This window comes from Ammodytes marinus (genome assembly GCF_949987685.1).
Source record: "Ammodytes marinus genome assembly, chromosome: 16".
Classification (NCBI taxonomy): domain Eukaryota; kingdom Metazoa; phylum Chordata; class Actinopteri; order Uranoscopiformes; family Ammodytidae; genus Ammodytes; species Ammodytes marinus.
The window spans coordinates 21,437,166-21,457,584 of NC_137220.1; the positions used below are offsets into that span (position 1 = coordinate 21,437,166).

The window sequence follows — 20,419 nt, forward strand, 5'->3', positions numbered from 1 at the left end:
ACAATGAACTTTGGCTGACATTAGGCATCCATGTTTGTTTGGTTCTCAGGCACCTGTACTATATGAAGTATTAAGCGCTAACACGTAGCATAAGCCTATTATGCAAATTACATTGGCAATTATGGCAGATTTACCACTCCGAACTCTAAGTCATTTTTGTGACAGTGAGTCCTTGATTCCAGACAGAGGTAGAAAAAAGTGGGCTTTGTATTTTTTAGCTGGCAACTGTCAATTGACTGTCACAGGTTGTAAACTAAGCTAATGTTAACTAGCTCCATGAGTTGGTTAGTCAATTTTCAAATGAAAACCTTTTGAAAGGTGGATATTAAGTATGCATTTGGTTCCTACATGGTATTGTGTTAAAAGTAAAGAGTTTTAGCATGTTGAAAAATCCAAAGTTTTAAAGTCCTGCCCATGCCTAGCTATGGTTGCTAAGCTATTATTGGACAACTGCTTCTCATGGTAGAGGTAATAGCAAATGTAAGGCTAACTCATCCTGCGAAAGCCTTCTATTAGGTTCTGCAAAATATCAGATTGCATTAAATTTGGATTTTGTCCACCATCTTTCACAGAGAAGCTGCATTAGGAAGGTATTCACAGCCAGTATGTATGGGTGGAAAAACTACTACTCTTTCAATGCATGTGCTGTTTTTAGATAGACTAGGAGGGAAACAAATCGACATTTACTGTTTAACCAAACTGACTTTCATTTTCATCTCTACGTTAGCTTTTTTTCTGGCTACCAGTTTCTGCCTTGTCCTTCCTTTGCTACCAAATAGGTACCTGTTGCTAGCTATCCTCTGTGTTGCTCCATCTATTCTATTCTCTTCCAGTTGGGAGTTTTTTTCTATTGGGGAGACATTCGAACTGTGGTGTTAACTAGCTATCCACTTTCTTTCTCCTCCGTTAAAGGCAATACGGTATCATAGCTTTGTCAGTGTAATTCGGAAATAATTGTGGGACTGTACGCTGCCCGTACACTCAAAGAAAAGATGCGTCTTGTCTGTCTCGTTTTGACATTAGCCGAGCTGTAGGGCTAAAGATCCCTTCTTCGTCATTTCTTTGCACATTTTCCTCTTCTCTCGCACACATCGGTCTTCAATAGAGAATGGGGGGAAGAAAGGAGAGCGGGTTTCCTGTCACGTGACTCATCAGGTGACAGTTGGCTGATCAGAAAACGATAAAACAGAAGAACTGAAGGGGCTCCGTTGTTGGCCAGTGACTTCCTGCGCCATTTGACTGACTGCCTGGAAGGTCTCCTGTCGGACTTGAACCATGTGTTGCGTGTGATTGGTCGGTGGGAAGGTCATGTGCTTTCTTGCTTTCTCTTCACAACAGGTGAATGATGTGTTATCCGTGGCTATGAGCTATTTCCTGTATTTCTCTGGTAAGGAGGGACTTTTTGGACGTCCTGCCTTCTGTCTTGTCCCTCTGGGGTGAAGCTGACTAGAGATCAGTTCGACCTAGCTCCGGCGTCACCCCAACAAGTATACATTTCTGCTAAAATCAGCCACTTGAGGGGCGATTCTCCGTCATTTCCCTAGGTCAGCTTTGAGGGGGAAAAAAACTTCCCCCTCCTCCATCCCATTGCTTTGGAATAACGGTAGGAAGCAAGGCAGGAAGTAAGGAAATAGGGAAGGAAAGAACGTGGGTAGGATCGAGGGAAGGAAGAGAAAAAAAGGCCAGGCAGAGGAACCTCGCCCCTCTTCCACAACATTCTTTTCATGGATGAGACTGTGTCCCGTTGGACGACGAGAGGAGTCTGGTCTTGTCCTTCCCCGACCCATGCCTTTGTAAGGCGGTCCCGCTGCTGCTGCTGCTCCCGCTTCCGTTCATGGCCTCTGCCGCACGCTCCTTCTCTACCCGCTCCGACCCGCTTTCGGAACGCCTGGAGTTCTGATGAGTGGGAGTGCTTGGCTGCCGCGAGAGCTGCCCGTTCTTCTCATCTGAGGGGCATGGGGTAAAATGGGGGAAGAAAGACGTGAAACAAACTAAGCATCTGGAACCTGTAGTGTGTGTGCGTGTGTGTGTGTGTGTGTGTGTGTGTGTGTGTGTGTGTGTGTGTGTGTTTGTACTTGTGAGAACCAATTTGAGTTTTAGGCATTAAAAGTGAGGCATTTTTTGTAAAGTGGGGACATTTTGGCCTGTTCTCACTTTGGGACAGGCCTTTAAATGGCTGCTTGTTGGTTGATACTAGCTTTCAGGTTATAATTAGTTTAGCTTTCGGGTTAGTGTAAGGGTTAGGGTTAGGCAATTACTTTTGATGGTTAGGGTTGGGGTAAGGGTCTAGTAGGGAATGCATTATGTCAATATATGTCTTCACAAGTACTGTATAGTCCTGCAAACATTTCAGCAGCATCCCGCTCACTATAGACATAGGTGTCAATAAAAATGAGTAAACAAATGCCTATAGGAGTGAACGACTCAGCAGGATAAATATATGGGGGTTAGAGCTGTGTGTGTGTGTGTGTGTGTGTGTGTGTGTGTGTGTGTGTGTGTGTGTGTGTGTGTGTGTGTGTGTGTGTGTGTGTGTGTGTGTGTGTGTGTGTGTGTGTGTGCGTGTGTGGCTTACCAGCCAGTGCCTGCACAGAAGGCTGATCGTGAGTGCTCAGCAGCTGAGCCTGAATGCTTTCCACCACTCTCTTGAACCTGCGACTGGGACCTGAGAGGAGAGAGGATCGACTCATTACCAATTTCAAAAGAGTCTAAACTCCAATTTACAATATTGAAAACTGAGCCCAAAGGATAATGATCACAAATATGAAGACCAGAGTCTGTAAGCCTCATTTTCCATATAGTCCAGAATCTTAAAATATTTAGTTGCCATTTTGTAAAGCAGTTGGCTAAACAATGAGCTTAAAAATGCTTATTAGAATTATAGTGAGTGATAAGCAAAGCCTTTAACATACAAATACTCATGAATTATTAATATGAACATGCTGAATATAGCCGTTTTTGGATTGTCAAATTTCTTCTTGGGTATGGGCCATTAAATATTTGCTGTTTGGCCAAATTATTAGACATATGAGACATATAGTTTAACAGTGATTGGGTTTTGTATCTTAAGCTTTCTGTTGCTCTCTGGGTATCTTCCCAATCCAAACCTGTTATTAGAGTGAAGGTGACGCTGTAGATGCCCATCTGTCTCCTTCCTTCCCTCTCTGCTCGTTCCCTCTCTCGCTCCCTCTCCCCCTCGGAGAAAGCAATGTCCACCTGAAGGAGAAAAAACATCCAAGTTCAGGAGCGAGACTGTTGAATTAAAGAGGTTTGCACACACACAAATCCCAATGATTGTAACCTGGAATGCAAAACATCAAACAGATACCAAACAACAAGAACATAAAGAGACCACACACTGAAACCTAAACCATTAATTCTGCTTGACTTGTTCCTTTGTCTAGAAAATTGAGGGGGGGGGACACACATTAAGCTAGGCTCTGGGGATTCTCCCCCAGAAAAATTTGAGCGTCAAACACTCAATTTCTTGCATTTTTGGTGAATTAATATGCACAATTTTTTTCTGCCTTTTCTGCATTAATATATGGTGGAAACGTCTTTATTTAAGTAAAGGAAGTAATTTCGTATGGGGCCCCAATTTGAGAGGTCAGTAAGGTTAAGATGGTACGGTCCACTGAAGGGGTTTCTGGAATCGTTGGTAAATATACACAGTTATAGGTAAGAAGAATATATACTGTATATATATATATATATATATATATATATATATATATATATATGTTTCCACCGCATGAACTGTTCGTTTTTATGCCTCTTTTGTCTTTGATTTTTTTTTGGAGGGGGACAAATGAACCTCTTCTAAATATTGAGAGGGACATATCCCCTTATCCCCCCGAAGTCTATGTATGAAATAATCTTCTGTGCCTTAGAAATCGTGCATGGCCAGCCAACGTGCATTTTTTTAAAGATCAAGTGTTGGGTCCGTAGGGCTGAAGAAGTTAAAAATGTAATAGTACTTGGAACTTGACAGGCTTCTGGAAGACAGAGGGTCCGCCGGAAGACTTGTACTCTGCCCGGAAACTGTTCTGTGACACCACACTGTGGCTGAGGGAAGGGATCTGGAGAGTCAAAGAGAAAAGAGTTAAACTCAGTAAAAATCCGTGCCAGATGCTATCATAAAGCTAGGCTTAGCTAAAGTGGGTGGTACTCACGGAGAGGAAGGCATGGACGATGTCCGCTTTGATGGAGCTGAGCGGCTTGTCTTGAATCATGACAAAGATCTGCTCCTCTTTCTCCAGGCTGATGAAGTTCCCGAACCACGACCTCTTAGCCAGTCTACAGGTACACCATCGTTTGTGACAGATTAGTTCCATTAACAGAATTCACACATAGCAAGTAAAAATCACCTAGCATAGCAAAGGTATTTTGCGTCAATGTATTCATTTCGAATAGCCTGTAATGTGATCCATTGTGAATACAAACATATCGATTAAAGCGTCTTCAAATTAAACTTTTAGTTTTAAAGAAAAGGGACAGTTCTGCCGATTTCCAAATGTCCACAGAACATTCCAAATGTTTCCAGTGCGACTTCCCGTGCATCGAGAAATGTTCTGAACACAAGGTATCAAATTGAAATCGGAATCTCTTTCATGACCCTGGAAACAGTAGTTGACACAAAAATCTCTATTAATGAGCTTGAAAGCACTCACGCTCCAGAACAGCTAATGGCCCTTGTGATGAGACTGTTTTCTCAATGAATACATCAAACTGTTCAAATTGTGTAAATGCACAAGGAAAATAAGGTATGGCAAACTGAGAGACAGTGGACTTACTCTGGACTGGACTCTGGAGTCAAACTGGACATGTCCTCTGATGTGGGAACTAAAGAAAAGAAAAGAGACAGAGAGAGAAAGGGAGAGGGAGAGGAGAGATTAAGAAAAAAAGGAAAAGAGCAGTGAATCCCGATGACAGGCCCTAATTCAATTGCTGTAATTATTACATTACACATCATCACAGCCTCAGGCTACAGACTGGGGCATGTGGTAGTTTCCTGGTAATAATAGATTATATATCAGAGAAGGGACTGTCTGATTGTTTAAACTACTAAACAAAAAATGGCAGAGCTTCACATTCTAATTGGTGGTTGGTTGGTTTTTAATGATTTACTATCTCCACACAGTGGAAAAAATCAAATCATTTCTACTTATACAGTATAGTCCAATATTACAAATAGCCATTTCCCTCAGTGGGCTTTACAATCTGTACAGCAATAATAATAATAATAATAATTGATAGGTTTTATATAGCGCTTTATTGCCTAGGCACTCAAAGACGCTTTACAGGGTTCCTGGTTCAATTCGTTCACACACAGTCATACCGGTGGTGGTAAACTACGAGAGTAGCCACAGCTGCCCTGAGGCAGACTGACGGAAGTGTGGCTGCCATTCAGCGCCAACGGCCCCTCCAACCACCACCTCAAACATACAGCAGTCATACACATTCACACAAGGCAAGGTGGGTGAAGTGTCTTGCCCAAGGACACAACAACCATGACACAGGTGGCCGGGCGGGGATCGAACCGCCAACCCTTGGATCGTTGGCCAACCCGCTTAACCACCTGAGCCACAGTCGCCCCCATATCGATTAAAGCGTCTTCAAATTAAACCCCCAATACAACACTCTATGTCCTTAAACCCTCGACTTGGCTGAGGAACGACTCCCCAACCTGAAATATCGCCTGGTGGCTATATGCAATACAATTAATAAATACCAACAATTGCCGAAAGGTGAAAGTACAGAGGTGGTATGCAATGCTTTAAAGAAGGTAATGGTATAGGTCACAGCGACTTCACAATATGTGAGGATGCAGCAACAATTGGGAAAACGTTGAAGAAGTTCAAAGGGTTCATGAGCTATTGCGCTCACAATATGCAAGGTCACCGTGACTTTAACCTTTGACTTCCAAAATGTAATCAGTTGATACTCAAAGCGTCCTTGAGCTTTACATTCATGAGGTCCCAGTGACCTTGACCTGTGACCTATAACCTCCAAAACCAGATAAGTTCCCCCTTTAACTAGAGTGGGCGTTTGTGCAGAGTTTGAAGAAAAAATCCCATTTTCATGAGATATGGTGATTACAGGAATAACTTTGTGTTCGCTGAAACTATTTGCTTACCTTGCAGTTTGCGTCGGTGGAAGCGCGGCGAGCCCAGGAGGTTGTTTTTGAAGGAGTTGAGCCTGGTTCTCCAGTGGGCGGAGCTGGAGGCGGCCATACCACCGCTGCCTCCCGGGCTGGAGGGCGGGGTCAGAGAGAGAGAGGCCCCCCCTCCCCCTCCGTCCGCTCTGGAGGAGGAGGACGAGGAGGAGGAGGAGGGAGGGGACGGGTGCTGGATCTGGTGCACGGGCGTGCCCAGCGGGGTGGGCAGCGGGGAGCCCTGCGGCGTGACCTGCGACACAGTGGGGGGAGGGGTGGTAGAGGAGTTAGAGGGGGAGGACGCGCCGTGGACGTTCTTGGACCTGAAGACGGACGGAGATGGGAAGTTGAAGAAGCGCGGGATGGGGGAGAGGAGCGGGGAGGGGGACGGGGAAGGGGAGCGTGGGGTCCCGAGGGGCAGGGACTTCATGGAGTGGAGCTGGGGCCGGTCGGCGGGGCCCTTGGAGGGCAGGGTTTGGGTTTTTGTGTCAGGCAGCGGGCGCGTGGGCCGACAGGTGGTGCTGCTGCTGCCGGCAGTTCCCGGTTTGGGCTCTTTGGAGGAGGTAGTGGAGGTGGAGGATGGGGTGACTTCTGATTGGCTGAAAGTGAAGACTGGGCTCTGATGGACAGACAGACAGAGAGAGAGAGAGGGGGAATAGGGATGGACAGATGAGAGAGAAAGCAATGGTCGTGAATTATGGTTCATGGAAAAAAAAATTCAACAAGGCACTACATGGATGATAGAGTTGGTGATCTCCACTCTTGGGTACAGTTATGAGTGTCTTTCAGTCCCATTTTTGTCCACATCAGAATGTGCACAGAGACTTTTTTATGAAGCAGAAATGAAATGGGAATGTGTATGACTGATGATGTGACAGTATGATGGAGAGACACGGCTAGCAGGGAGTCTGAGAAAGAGTTATCAGGGATTATAACATCATACAGAAAATTTGGATTTGCGCTTATTAGGGCCAATATATAATGTCATCTCGATAGAAAAAGACTGGAGAGACAGATAAGGCAACTTTCTGATACACTGTTTTTAGTCTACAACACTGCAGAGAGCTTCTCAGTGCTACCTGACTTCCCCACTTTTTGGCACCCACTCCTCCCTACTGAAGATACAGACGTTTAAAAACTGGTCACAAATATATAGTTTCAAGAGAGTGTTATCGATCTTCTCATCTAACTCTTGGCAAACCAAAAGGAGAAAGTGTATTTCATCAAAATGTCAAGCTATACCTTTAAGGTGGAGTCAGCGATTCAAGAGAACGCTTGTTGTCAAAATCCCCTGTAGTCAAAACCAGTGAATATCTTCTCCCAATCTGCAACCTCTCTATACTATGTGTGTGCGCTGAAAAAAGAGCTGGTGTTAATACACAGCCTATGCTCTGTAAACGGTACAAAGCACACAGTATGGACAGGGGGTGGATTGTGCGGAGATATTCACTCATTTTGACAACAAGTGATTTTGACAACAAGCATTTTCCAGAATCACTGACTCCACCTTTAACTGCTTGTAATCTATAGCTGGGTATGAAGATAGGGTGTTCCCCTTTGATCAGACACATGATCTGTGAAACTGAATTCCAACAAATCACCATATAGAACAGTAGTACTATACTGTATATATAAAATACTTCCCACCCTGTTGCTGCAGAGTTCAATATTTGATGTCATTTTAATGAGTGAACTGGGCAAACTGCGCACATTAATGCAGCCGTCTGACTGTTCCAATACCCTTAATCTCACCAGCGCCATCACTCAACTAGACAATATACACATTGAATTGACTTTGAAGACTTAAAAGACAAAATGTGTGTCTAAAAACAGCAGGTCAAACCCCATTGTGTCACTGTGATGGTGTGAAGTTCTTACCCTGGGACTGCTGAGGGGACTGGAGGACAGACACGAGGACGCTCCACTGACTGAACGAGACCTATTGAAGACAGCAACAGAACAACGAGAGTCATCTTGTGCAACAATCAAAAATAAATGTATGATTTAAATCTGTATCTTAGAATTTTTTTAAAGATGTTGATATTAACTTGGCTTATTTCCAAAATGTCCTTTACTTTAAAAAAAAATATGTCATAGTTTGTCAGTGCTGGTTCGTACCTCTGGCTGTGTGCGTTAGTGTCAAGAGCCCTGCGAGGTGGGGTGGGAGACCCCTGTTCTGTGACACAGAGGACCTCCAGGCTCTTCCTCTCCGGGCGACACCGTCCGTGACGCGTCAGCATAGGGGAGTCCACGCGCTTCCTGGGTGGGTCTTGGAGGATAAAAAATGTAAAACTTACATTCTCGCATCTTTTAAAAGGTCTCTTTTAGGAAGATTTGTAAGTGGTAGAAGCCAAGAATAACATTTTCTTTCATAAACAAGCTTTTGTTGAGCTTGCTCTTGGTTAGACAGTACACGGGGTGAAGGGCAAGTGTTCTCACCCGAGTCGTTTCTGGGTGGCAGATCCTCGTCTTCACAGCTGGGGTATCGCTCCTTTCTGTCCAACAGGAGGTAGTATATCATCTTCTCCTGGTTCTCCCTGCACAAACCCAGACACGGTAACCGAAGGTCAGAGCGAGTAGAGGAGGCAGACAGATTGCAAAACACAGGAAAGGACTGAGACTTGTCAGGGTTATTACAAGTCTCCTCCTAACTACGGCTGGCACCATCCTGGAGGTTCATGTCTAAGTAATGGAAAATAACTTTAACTGATGCTCAGTCAGTCAGGTCAATTAGTAAGCAATATTTGATCAAATGTTCCTGTATAGAATGAATGCCACACTTAACATTAAGGCCTGATGGTTCATGTCCAGCATGGACCAGCTGATACAGTTTGGACTGTTGGCTAGGGAGGGAGGTGCCACCTAACATCCTGGGCACTGCCAAGGTGCCCTTTGTGCAAGACACCAAACCCCAAACTATAGTCTGACTATGTTGCAGCTTGATCAAGTTGCAGCTTGATCACTATGCCATCTCTCTAGAACGACTCATGCCTGTCTATAGGTCGTGTGTGGGCATGCATATGTTTCGGGCCTATGAGTTTGTCATGTAAAGTAACTAAGTGAAAGAATTTCATTTCCCAAAGAGTAGTACTTCTTAGTTTAAAAGTTTAGCTCGGTTGACATTTTTGTTAACTAGCTAATTAGCCCACAAGCTAATTTAGCAAAGTATCTATTCGCATAATAATGTTGTTGAGGATCACTAAAGTTGCAGCACAATTGGAAATTGCTTTAATAGATTATTTGGCCACATGGGGGCAGGGCAACACACTGTCATAGCACAGTAATTTGATCCACTGTTAATATAAAATGTTTAAAAGTCTAGCTTTAATGTGAATGCCTCATGTCTGTTGGCTTGACTTGTTGAAGAGAACTGCACTGTTACATCGCTTTGTTTATGAGAAGCTGTATTAGTTTAGAAGAGAATACGAAGAGAGACACAAAGGTTTGGGGGATGAGAGAGATACAAGAAGATATTGCTGCTCTTGTTCCAGCCTGGCCAGGCAGCTTAATGATGTGCGAAAAATGACCCGCCACAGTGAGAGAAAGAAAGAGAAAAAAAATGCCATTTGTTTTGTCAGCATGCACTGAAGCACACCTGCAAATGGCACGCAGGCCTCTCAGAGACCTGGCAAGCCAGTTCTACTCCTTTATGGATTACATATGTTCAGCAGGTGCACTGGAGACCCAACCACATGTTTTGATGTATTTCATTAGTATGGTAATATTTATCATGATGTTTACATCCACATATGGGGCATTCATTCAAAGTGAGTTATATTTACTCACTCCTCACTTGTAAGGTCCTGTGTTAGTTTGACCCGGTCTCTGAAGCACCCTAAGGAGTACATGCTTTCCAGGACGTCAGGGTCCAGGTCTGTCAAGGACACGATTCTCTTCACACACACCCGGCGAGGGGCCGGCTGCTCTGGGCAAGGCTCGTTACGACCACTCCTGATGGGAGAGAGCCAGGGTACGTTAGTTAAGAGTTGAGATGTGCAAACAGAATTGTTATAATTTTCTCCATCGTTACAGCCAGCCTGGCAGCCAGACAATATGGTCCAACATTACACAGAATTATGTTGAGAGAGAACTTTTCACAGTGTGACGACATGATTTTTCCAACAAAATCAGGGTTGAGGTTTTTACTTTCGTGCCTGAGGTTGACTGAAAATAGATCACGGTATTCGTTCATAAGGGTAAGGCTAAGGTTGAGCGGATAAGAGAACGGGGAAGAAAGAGGGAAGAAAGAAAGAAAGTAAGTAACAAAAATGAATGTACTTACTGGTACCAAGCGTGTTTCTGTATTGCTTCTAGCTGTAATCAACAAAAAAAAGAGACAATATTGAAGCATTTGTCAAATCAAGCATCTGTTACCCAACTTAACAATGGGTTCTGTGTAAAAATAAAATGGTCTCATATCAATACTTTTACTTATGTAAGTTTAAAGCTACCGTGACAGCAGTGCAGATGCATTCCTGTGCTAATATAAAAAGCTTTTTTATGTGATAACAAAAATGTGTTTTAGAAATCAGCCTGTCTCAGAGTATTCTAATGATATTTTTTATGAGCGGTGCTGCAAACTAGGATTTTGGTCCATCACTTGGGTGCGGATTTAAATATTTCGACAATCATTGAAAAGATTGGTTGTGAAAAATGGTGCAAACATTGTAACCCCTGGGGGGAACTTTAATGACTTATCATCTAGCGCCATCAGCTTTGTTTCATGACATAATACCTGCACAACTAATGATAATCCCATCAGCCTAAAATGTGCTCTGTGTTAAATTCTTATTAGCCAATGGTAGCATTCTTTCTTACACAATAAAAATAAGAGAGTAAACTTGACTCCTGCTGCCTCCCAAATTGCATACTTCCCTGCAATTTAGCATGCAGGAAAACTATTAGGAAGTCCTACATGGGAAGTCAAATGCAATATGCCCAAAAATACCCGGATGTCCTACTACATACATTCACATTTTGCAGTATGCAAACCAGCATGCTTCTTTGGCTGTTCTGAACCACAATCCTCTGTGCAGTGGAAGTTACATCACATTGACTGAGCCACTGAGAGAGAACAACCAGAGATGCAACGCATCAATAAGCAAGAGGGTCAAGTTCAAGTCAGAGTATGTCCCAATTTCATAAAGCATGCTAGAGTCCATATTTTTTAAGGGCAGCTGCTTTAAGTTAGTATATTTGAAGGTAAACGTATGCTATTTAAAAACGTGGTCTATCTGCTGAACATCGGAGTGTGATCATGTTATTGCACTGAGGTTAGCATTTAGCTCAAGCACAGAGTGGCTGCAGAATCACCTTTCTACTTCAATGAGCCCAGGAAAAGTTTTCCCGCAGTCTCTAAATCCCAGTTAGGCTACACTCTGTACCAGTCCCCTCTCTGCATTAGGACAGCGTGGCAGCAGCCGCATCAATAACTGCACAGTATCTCTTTGGCTTGAATAAATGGAGCAGCTGCAGTTCTGCAAGCATGTAAAAAAACAAGTCAAAAGCGGGGCCTGCTGTGATTTTGTATTTGTATGTCTGAAGAGAGGATGCTAACACGCAGCTGCATGCAGTAGGCTTTGCTAACTTGCGTATAAATGAATAGCCTATGCAGCAAAAAGGACACACTTCCTGCCTGATATTGAATGTGTTGAAAAGGGGACAAAATTGCAGACATGTGAGTTAATTTGCTAATGTTCTGCTTGCTATATCATGATATACTTCAGAGCTGTAATGTGACTAGTCTTTATTGGATTTCCATGGTGGATACCAGCAGACAGACAGAGGGAGAGAGAGAGAGAGAGAGAGAGAGAGAGAGAGAGAGAGAGAGAGAGAGAGAGAGAGAGAGAGAGAGACACTGACCTGGTTTCAGGCTCCATTAATCAACAAACCCACAACTTTGATTAAATCTGCTCCGTTGTAGCTTAACGACTAACTGGCCTGACTTATCTGTTCTCCCTGTGTCTTTAGTTCACAGCGTCCTGAGGCCCACATTATCACAATTGTGTGTGTCAGTTTTTCTGCCTCTTAAGCGTGAATTTATTTCCACCCCACATGCCTGCTTGCATTCTCCCAGATTCTCTTTATAACCTGGTTCCAGTGGAAATTTTCTCTTGGCTGTCCACTCCCTCCCTCACTTATTTATTCATTCACATGCCCTCTCAGACTCTTTTCAAGTCTTTTCAGGAGGGGGAACACTGGCATTTAGGTGAAAAGATAGAGAGCCTCTGGAAAAATGTTATACTCTAAAATAGCAAAAATCAATAGGCTACATGATATCCGTGTCTCAATAAACTTTTGCAAAAAATCTGATTGAATATAAAGTAATAATAAATGTTAAAAAAAAAACAGCTTTTCTACTGTCTAGACTGTTTGAAAGGACTGTGTGGGCGTGGCCGTATCAAATGGTCTCCGTAGCAACAGTCATTGTTTTTATAGAACGTTCGGGCAGAGAACTGCTGTGATTGGTTCAAAATACTGTGTTTATTGTTGCATAAGGAACCAAACATAGCCCGCCTCATCTAAGCCGAATATCTGTCTAAGTTTATCAAACTAAAATGGATTTGATAAATATGCCTAAACTCTTTTCAGATGCTTACTATCACGCAAACAATTCTCCAAATGACATAGTAGAAGGATTTTGTGGAGGGGCTTTAAGATTCATCCCTCTGCTCTGGTCTTCACACCTTCCTCCTCATGACCATCTTCCTCTCTGGATAAGGTCTTGCGTCAGGATCGATTTTTGTCACATCTTGAAGCAAAGCCTGGAGCTGGGTCTTTTCTTTTCTTTCCTTGCCTGAGCACCCCCCAAATGCCTGGTTCGTGCTATCAGTGCTTCGGAAATTTCCCGTCAAGCTCACCATGCAAACGTTGCTTAGAATGATAGCCGAGGCAGATTTTAGTGATGAAATATGCCAAGTAATTTTTTTTTGGAAGCACGTCCTTTGTTCTAAACGGAGGCAGTCAAAAGTGGGGCTTCTTATTTCTGCAACCAAACATTTCGCTGGATGAATTGATAGTAATCGCCGACAGATTTGATTAGATGTTGCTACCTAGCAAATTAAGTTAACACTCGTGCCATGAGTCGGATGAAAACATTTTCACAGACGACTCGCTTTGAGCTAACTCCTGTTTTAAACAAGAACTCTGTGGCACTGAGGAAGAACAACAGACTATATAGGGCAGAAAGTCTGTATTCTTCCTTTATCTCCCAAACACCATAAGCTAACTACTGTCATGCTAATGTTTGCAGCTATAATAGCAGAAAAACATGGTTAAGTAGATTTAATTACATGTGCGCTGTTTTGTATAGCCTTAAGGACACAGCTTCAAGCTTTGGAGACATCCAAAGCTTGACAGACTTGCTAGTTGCTAAGCTAAGATTGGACAATAGCTGTTAACTGAAGGGGTTTAGCAAATGGTCAATTGCTGGTTGGGTCGTCTCTGTGATGTTCACCAATAGCAACATCATGCCATCAGTAAATAAACTTTTTGACTCGCTTAGTCATGTTTACAGTTTCTGATATTCAAGTCTCCCTAAGACAAAAACCCTCAAATTCTTGGTGGACTTTAAATTCGATAGATTATTCCAATGTCTTTTGAGATTGTAGACTCAAAATTACATAAATCTCATAAATTCTGAGCAAATATATTGACGCTATAAATTGTATTTGTAGAGATGGGTCTCATATGCTTTCGTAAAAAGCTTCTATAATTCTACAGGTGGAAAAGAGCAGTTTGCTAAAACCTGGTACAATGCATCTCTCCTTGCTTTAAACAAGGTTAATGTTTCTTTTCTACATTGTCCCTGTTTAAATAAAGTTACATTACATTACATAATAATTGAATTCCATGATGGAGCATTTGTCCAGAGAGAACCCTCGCTCTTTGGTTACAAAAGGATGTTTCAGCTGGGATACGGCTACATTTTCAAATTAAAGTAGTAGGTCAGCTGTTTTTGAACATGTGCCAAGATGTCTTCTTCATCTCCATGTGTATAAGCCCAGAATGTCCCCTCCCCTCCCCTCCTCACCGTGAGCCTCTTGTCGGCGTTGACTTCTATCATTCCTTTGAGCAGACCCTGGCAGTCAGGAGGTATAAAGTGGGGCATGTGGAACACCCCGCTCTTCACTTTCTCCAGAAGCTGCCGCAGGTTATCATGGTCGAAGGGCAAGGCACCCTGGGAAGGAATGGAAGAAGATGGAATGATGAAGCAGAAATGATAGAAGAGGATTAAAAAGATAGATACAAATACTATCACTCGTATGTATGCAGGTAGAACCACTTAACCGTCTGTCTGTGGGTTTGTGGGTGATAAAAGTATTCACATTTTCTACCAGGAGCGGCTGATTAGCTTAGCATAGCATTGAGACTGAAAAAAGGGCAAAACAGCTAAATCCCTGCTCTGTTAAAATCCACATACCAGCACCTCTAAAGCACACTAATTTAACACATTTTATGTTGTTAGTTTTATCCGTACAATTATTTAAGGGCAAAACAAAAATTCATATACATATATTCATTATATATTTTCATGCACAGCTTCGAAAGAACACAGCGTATGAGTGCAATATATTATCATTGCTACATGAAATTAATATTGGTAATCAAAGTGCACAGATAAAATGACAAAATATACTAGAAAAAAAAGATAGAAAAAGAACAGAATAGGTGATGGATCTTCTTACCACAAGAAGTGCAAAGAGGATGACTCCACAACTCCAAACATCTGCCCGGCGACCATCGTACTTCTCCCCCTGATAAAACAAAGGCAAGGACATGGTAGCATTAGACATGTAAGCACGCGCACACACACACACACACACACACACACACACACACACACACACACACACACACACACACACACACACACACACACACACACACAAACACACACACAAACACTTTGAAGGATGTAACTTACCCTTATGACCTCTGGACAAGCATAATGTGGGGATCTATAATTAAAAGAGAGGACATTATGAAGTAATTGAGCCATACACAAACATACACAGGTAAAGTGTGTTTGGTTGGTGTGTGTATAGAGTTCTGGTTTATATAAAAACAACTAAAACTAAACAAAAACACTCCGGTCTGAGTGTACATAGAACACCTGCTCTTTGGGCCATGAAACAGACTGAATAGGTGAATCCAGGTAAAAGCTGCTAATTTATATCTAAATCCACCTTCCTCCCGACACATAGACTATGTCAGATTATACTTGGAAAGTGCACCAAATTTGTCACTTAAACAACTTGCACATTAGGAAACATACATTTAGTCTTTGAAGTTAATGTACAATACAGTAGAGTAAACCTATCATAACCTAACTTAGAACTACTATACCTCCACCTGTGATAAACTACCCCCCAACTCCTCCTTGTATACCCCTGAATCTAACTGGCAGTTGGTTTTAAAGGTTTTTTTGGACTTTACACCATGAAAATAGTTCCCCAGATTACAATTTTGAACCTGAAAATGAGCATAATATGTGACCTTTACAGTAAGCCATCAGTACCCACCCACAGCTGGTTTCCAACAGGCTGTCACCGACTTGTAGCGAGGCCATGCCAAAGTCTGCTATCCTGATGTTATTCTTCTCATCCAGGAGAAGATTCTCCGGCTTGAGGTCTCTATGACTGGACACACACACACACACACACACACACACACACACACACACACACACACACACACACACACACACACACACAAACACACACGCTCAATATAAGCACGCTAGTCTTTTTCCAGGTCATAAGCTGTCACTATGGCTAAACTGTCATTATACGTGCGCTTGCTTGGTCTTCTCGTGACACGATAACATTTATACCTAATGGGATATCTACTGTTTAATACAGTGTAGTGTTCTAGGACACAAAGCCATTCTGATGCTAAGGGCGAACTAGGTTAAATACTGTTTTGGATTTTGGCAGATGTGAAACATGTCCGCTTTTCAGAAACTACAATCAGCTTAAGGATAATTAAATTCTCACATTTTCAATTAAAGTTATAGGAACAGGTGTGTGTGTGTGTGTGTGTGTGTGTGTGTGTGTGTGTGTGTGTGTGTGTGTGTGTGTGTGTGTGTGCTCAAAAGGATCAAAGAATTGTATTGGCCAACACAGAGGTACGAGGTTGCAGGTGAATTAAACTCTGATGTAATGTCAAGTTGATATCCAATCACAAAAATATAATAAAATCAGCTTTCCAATGTTCAATCTTTGAAACGCTTTGACACAACACCGGTTACATAGCATCAACATGTTAAGAGATAAAACTGGAAATGGAGCACACACACACATACAAAAGAAAATGCTATATTAATAGTAGTCAATAAACTCTCACAGACCATATTGAGTGATTGTGGCAGAAGTCAAGGGCGGAGATGATTTGTCTGAAAAATTTCCTGGCCTCTTTGGGGGTCAGCCTGCCCTTCTTCACCAGGTAGTCAAATAATTCTCCGCCAGACACATGCTCCAACACCAGGTACCTGGGAGACAGAAGGACAGAGAGGTAAATATATATATACAGTATAAATGAGAGAGGATTATTGGTTTAGGAAAGGGAAGGATCCTTGTTAACAGAAACAAGTTGCTATCTAAATTCATGCAAACAAATCATGGCCGTACAGTATCTTCTTCATACATACTCATACGCACACTCAGACCACTCTGAATAGTCCATGCCATGTGGCTCTTAATCTCAGTCTTTTTGTACATATTTTTAAAGAAAAGTCAGCGGAAAAAGGAGAAAGACAAAGAGATACTCACAGGTATTTGTTATTTTCATAGACATCATGCAGCTTCAGAACGTGAGGGTGCTCTATTAGTTTAAGAATAGCTATTTCTCTCTCCACCTGGACAGACAGAGGGTGGGAGGGATGCGTAGGAAAGGTTAAGGCAGAGAGGGAGAGAGAGAGAGGGGGGGAGAAGCAGGTGTATAGGCAGAGTTAGTTGAAATGTGGAGCAGAGGGAGAGACGGTATTAAATGTTATTGTAAATTCTTTAGTGTTCATTTGCAAGGCGGGAAACAAGTTGTGGTAACAAAGGAGGTTACAGTTGTCGACAGGGTGGTGGGGCAAAATAAGATAATAATTATTTTCTACTTGATGACGTGTATTTTTAAAAGTATCCAGTATAAATGGAGGAAATAAAAAATGAACATAAAATACACCTTGTCCATGTACCCTCTGCTAGCTCAAGTGCATGTCGAGTCCTGCTTATAACTTTACCCGGGCTCAACTATATTATGACTTTTTTGCATTAACAAAAGTGTGGATGAAAAATGAGAATGGAGTGGAAACAAGGTTACCAATACCACTTTAACCTACATGAGGGCATTTGAGTGTTGTACGAGGATTGGCTTGAAAATATCCCAAACTATCCTTTAAAATGAATCAGTTGTTACAGTATGTGTTGTCATGTATTTGGGTGGTGAGTTAATCAGATTTATTTTCAGCACCAGCAGCTGTCCATAGTATGAACCATTTCATCAATCATTGGGAATTGAAGGCCTTTCATGGTGGTCAGAATTGTTTGAAACAGGTTTAGAATAAATCCCTCAATTGGGACCAGGTTATATTGATTTAAAGCCATTTTTGGTCCATCTGCATTCATTTACAAGGCCCCAGAGTAGCCTACACATCTGTGCTTGAGAGACTGTGTTTCATTTGATGAAAAGATTGTGATGATCTGTTGTATTCAATGGCCACTTTATGAGGTACACCTGTACAATCTAAGGCGTTCCAAATACAACAACTTTTCCACAAAATGCTAACTTTTTGTTCACTTTTTCAGAAACGTGTCAAGCTAGAGCTAACAAAGAGCAGCCCATTATTGCGTTGCTGGAAGTCAGCCCACAGACCGGGCAACTGGCAAACTTCCAAAGCAATACTGTCTGTGTCAACCAGATGACTAGGGAACCAGTGGCATTTGCAGGGGATGAATGGGAGGTTTAAGTCTTGAGTGCAAAGGAGGTTTATTTCCCCACTTGTATTTGTCATCTGCCAAAAGAAAGTAATCTGGTCAAAAACACACAAATGTATTGTGTTTGAGCCATACTGTACCAAGGGCTTGACCTCCTACACATGTCTGATCTTACATATAACAAGGCTCGCTAGCATTCGCTCCATTATATCCAAAATGTGTCATCAAGACTCTGGGATACCTGCTTTTAAGTTCTAAAGCATAAGGCACCATAACTCAACTTCCCTGTGCCCAAAGTTCTCCCAGTTTGACCTTAAAAGAGAAACTTAAAAGCCCAACGCTGCAAGTAATCAGCCACATTAGAAACGCCAACACGATGAAGCTATTCGCCCTTTCATTTCAGTCCAGCGTGCTTCAGCTGCATATAGCTTTCATCAGAGGGCTTAATTAGCAGAAAGAAATCATCCCTATTGTTTGGCATACAGAAGCAGTGCCCACACACTCGACAGCTCCGAGTTTGCAATGGGCTTTTCTTGACACAAAAACAAAGAAAGAAAGACTCAATGTCTGTTGCTACGTATATTTCCCAAGGTTGGAGAGCTTACACAATTTGAGCTCGTCAACCTGACAGCCACAGTGACTACACCAGGCACAATTGATACATGCCCACAGAGAGACGGAGTGAGAGACAGACAGACAGACAGACAGACGGATGGATATAGAGTAGATGAAGTAACCTTCATTAGAACTGATTCGGAGAGTTTCTCTCTGTTGACAATCTTTATGGCCACCTTCTGTCCCGTTATACAGTGGACGCCCAACTTCACCAGTCCTGGGAGACAGAGGGAGAGAGACACAGAGAGAGAGATGGAGTGAGAGAGTAAGAGAGAGAGAGACAGACAGACAGAGAGAGAGAGATAGAGTGAGATAATAAGAGAGAGAGAGAGAGAGAGAGAGAGAGAGAGAGAGAGAGAGAGAGAGAGAGAGAACAGGGTCTGAGTGTCAGAAATCATCATGCAGAGTGAAAACGGTAAAGGAGGGGATGTCATAAATAATTCAAAAAGGCTTTACTGACATTGTCACAAACATTGACCAAACTCGGCTTGTCGTTAAAAAAAAGAACGAGCGAGACAATTGTCAGGAGGCCTTGTGTTGTGTGAAGTCTTCTCCCTCCACACACATTCAAAGAGTGACATCCTGTAATGCGTTTGAGGCCATCCTTTAAGAAGGCTGTAGCAGAATAAAGGCACGGAGGATTTAAAAGACTTACACGAGGAATAAGGGATTAAACTATGAGCTCTGGATGTCATACTGTTGCGAGGGATTTTTTAAAATATTTATTATTTCTTTATTTTAAAGGGACAACGCACATTCATCAACATCAGCACCAGAGTCCCCTTATGTAAATGTGCCAGATTTAGCCATACAGGCACATTTTTTTCATATGCAGTCCTTGGCAGGTTGATAGCTTCCAAGAATGTTTATTTTTTTTAAACTACAAAAATACAAGACAAAAGCAAGAAACAGAAACACAGGATGCATAGATAAAGGCTGACTGGCCAAAAGTACTTTTTTGCATGGTCATTTTTTTCAATCCCCTTTTGGAGGTGCTCTGGTGAATGATTTAAGATTATGTTGAATGAACGCCTTGAGCGGAGGGTGAGCCATACCATGACCAATTCAAATATATGCTAACTGAACCATGTTTTCCCAGTACAAAAAACACACATCTAATGAAGATTTGACTTTGAATTCCTGAAATCAGCTGGTGCCCCTCACAGACTTGGCACTGTAAGCCTATAGATTTGGGTGGTTCCTACCTGTCTGCCCCTTCCCCAGGGTCTTCTCCAGCCGGTAAGGCCCCACATACTGGTTGGACTGGCCCGACGTCAGCTCCTTGCTGCTCATCTTTTCTCTACCGAGATGCAACTCTCTTCCTGATATATGTATGTATATAGAGCCTATATAAGGCAGATCAAGATAGCGGTCGGTCCCTGCTGCTGCTGCTGCTCCGTGCGTAATGCCGTAACGCACATCACAGGCGGCTGTGCGGCGACGTGGAGAGGAGAGGTATAGCCTATAGCCTGCACACGTTGGACTTGGTCGTGATCTAAAGCCGGGCCCTGCAGGCTACTCCCATGCACTTGTTTGTCATGCGCTCAGGTCTGCTGTGCTCGGTGTGAGAAGAACCGGCCCCAGTTTCCCACTCCGCAAGGCCCCGGACTGAGGGAAGTGTATCCAAGCTCGTGTCTCTTGCACTACAGTAGAGAAAGCAGCATCATTCAGAAGGGAATGAAAAAATATATATATTTAGAGAAAAAAAGCGTGTGAGGTTTGACCG

The 20,419-nt window shown here is 42.7% G+C and overlaps 1 protein-coding gene across 1 annotated transcript; it reads right to left on the reverse strand.

Moving 5' to 3' along the window:
* Positions 1-1,722: 1,722 nt before the first annotated feature.
* On the reverse strand, positions 1,723-19,986 carry LOC307263074 (serine/threonine-protein kinase BRSK2-like; the record flags this gene model as incomplete). The annotated part of the gene is made up of 20 exons (XM_080044112.1): positions 1,723-1,946; positions 2,573-2,662; positions 3,105-3,213; positions 3,975-4,076; positions 4,170-4,293; positions 4,791-4,839; positions 6,134-6,404; positions 8,030-8,090; positions 8,270-8,420; positions 8,591-8,688; positions 9,938-10,102; positions 10,434-10,465; positions 14,184-14,330; positions 14,839-14,907; positions 15,078-15,111; positions 15,676-15,792; positions 16,503-16,643; positions 16,924-17,009; positions 18,816-18,910; positions 19,899-19,986. 20 exons carry the CDS (start codon positions 19,984-19,986, stop codon positions 1,723-1,725), a joined length of 2,253 nt encoding a protein of 750 aa, XP_079900238.1.
* Positions 19,987-20,419: the final 433 nt, after the last annotated feature.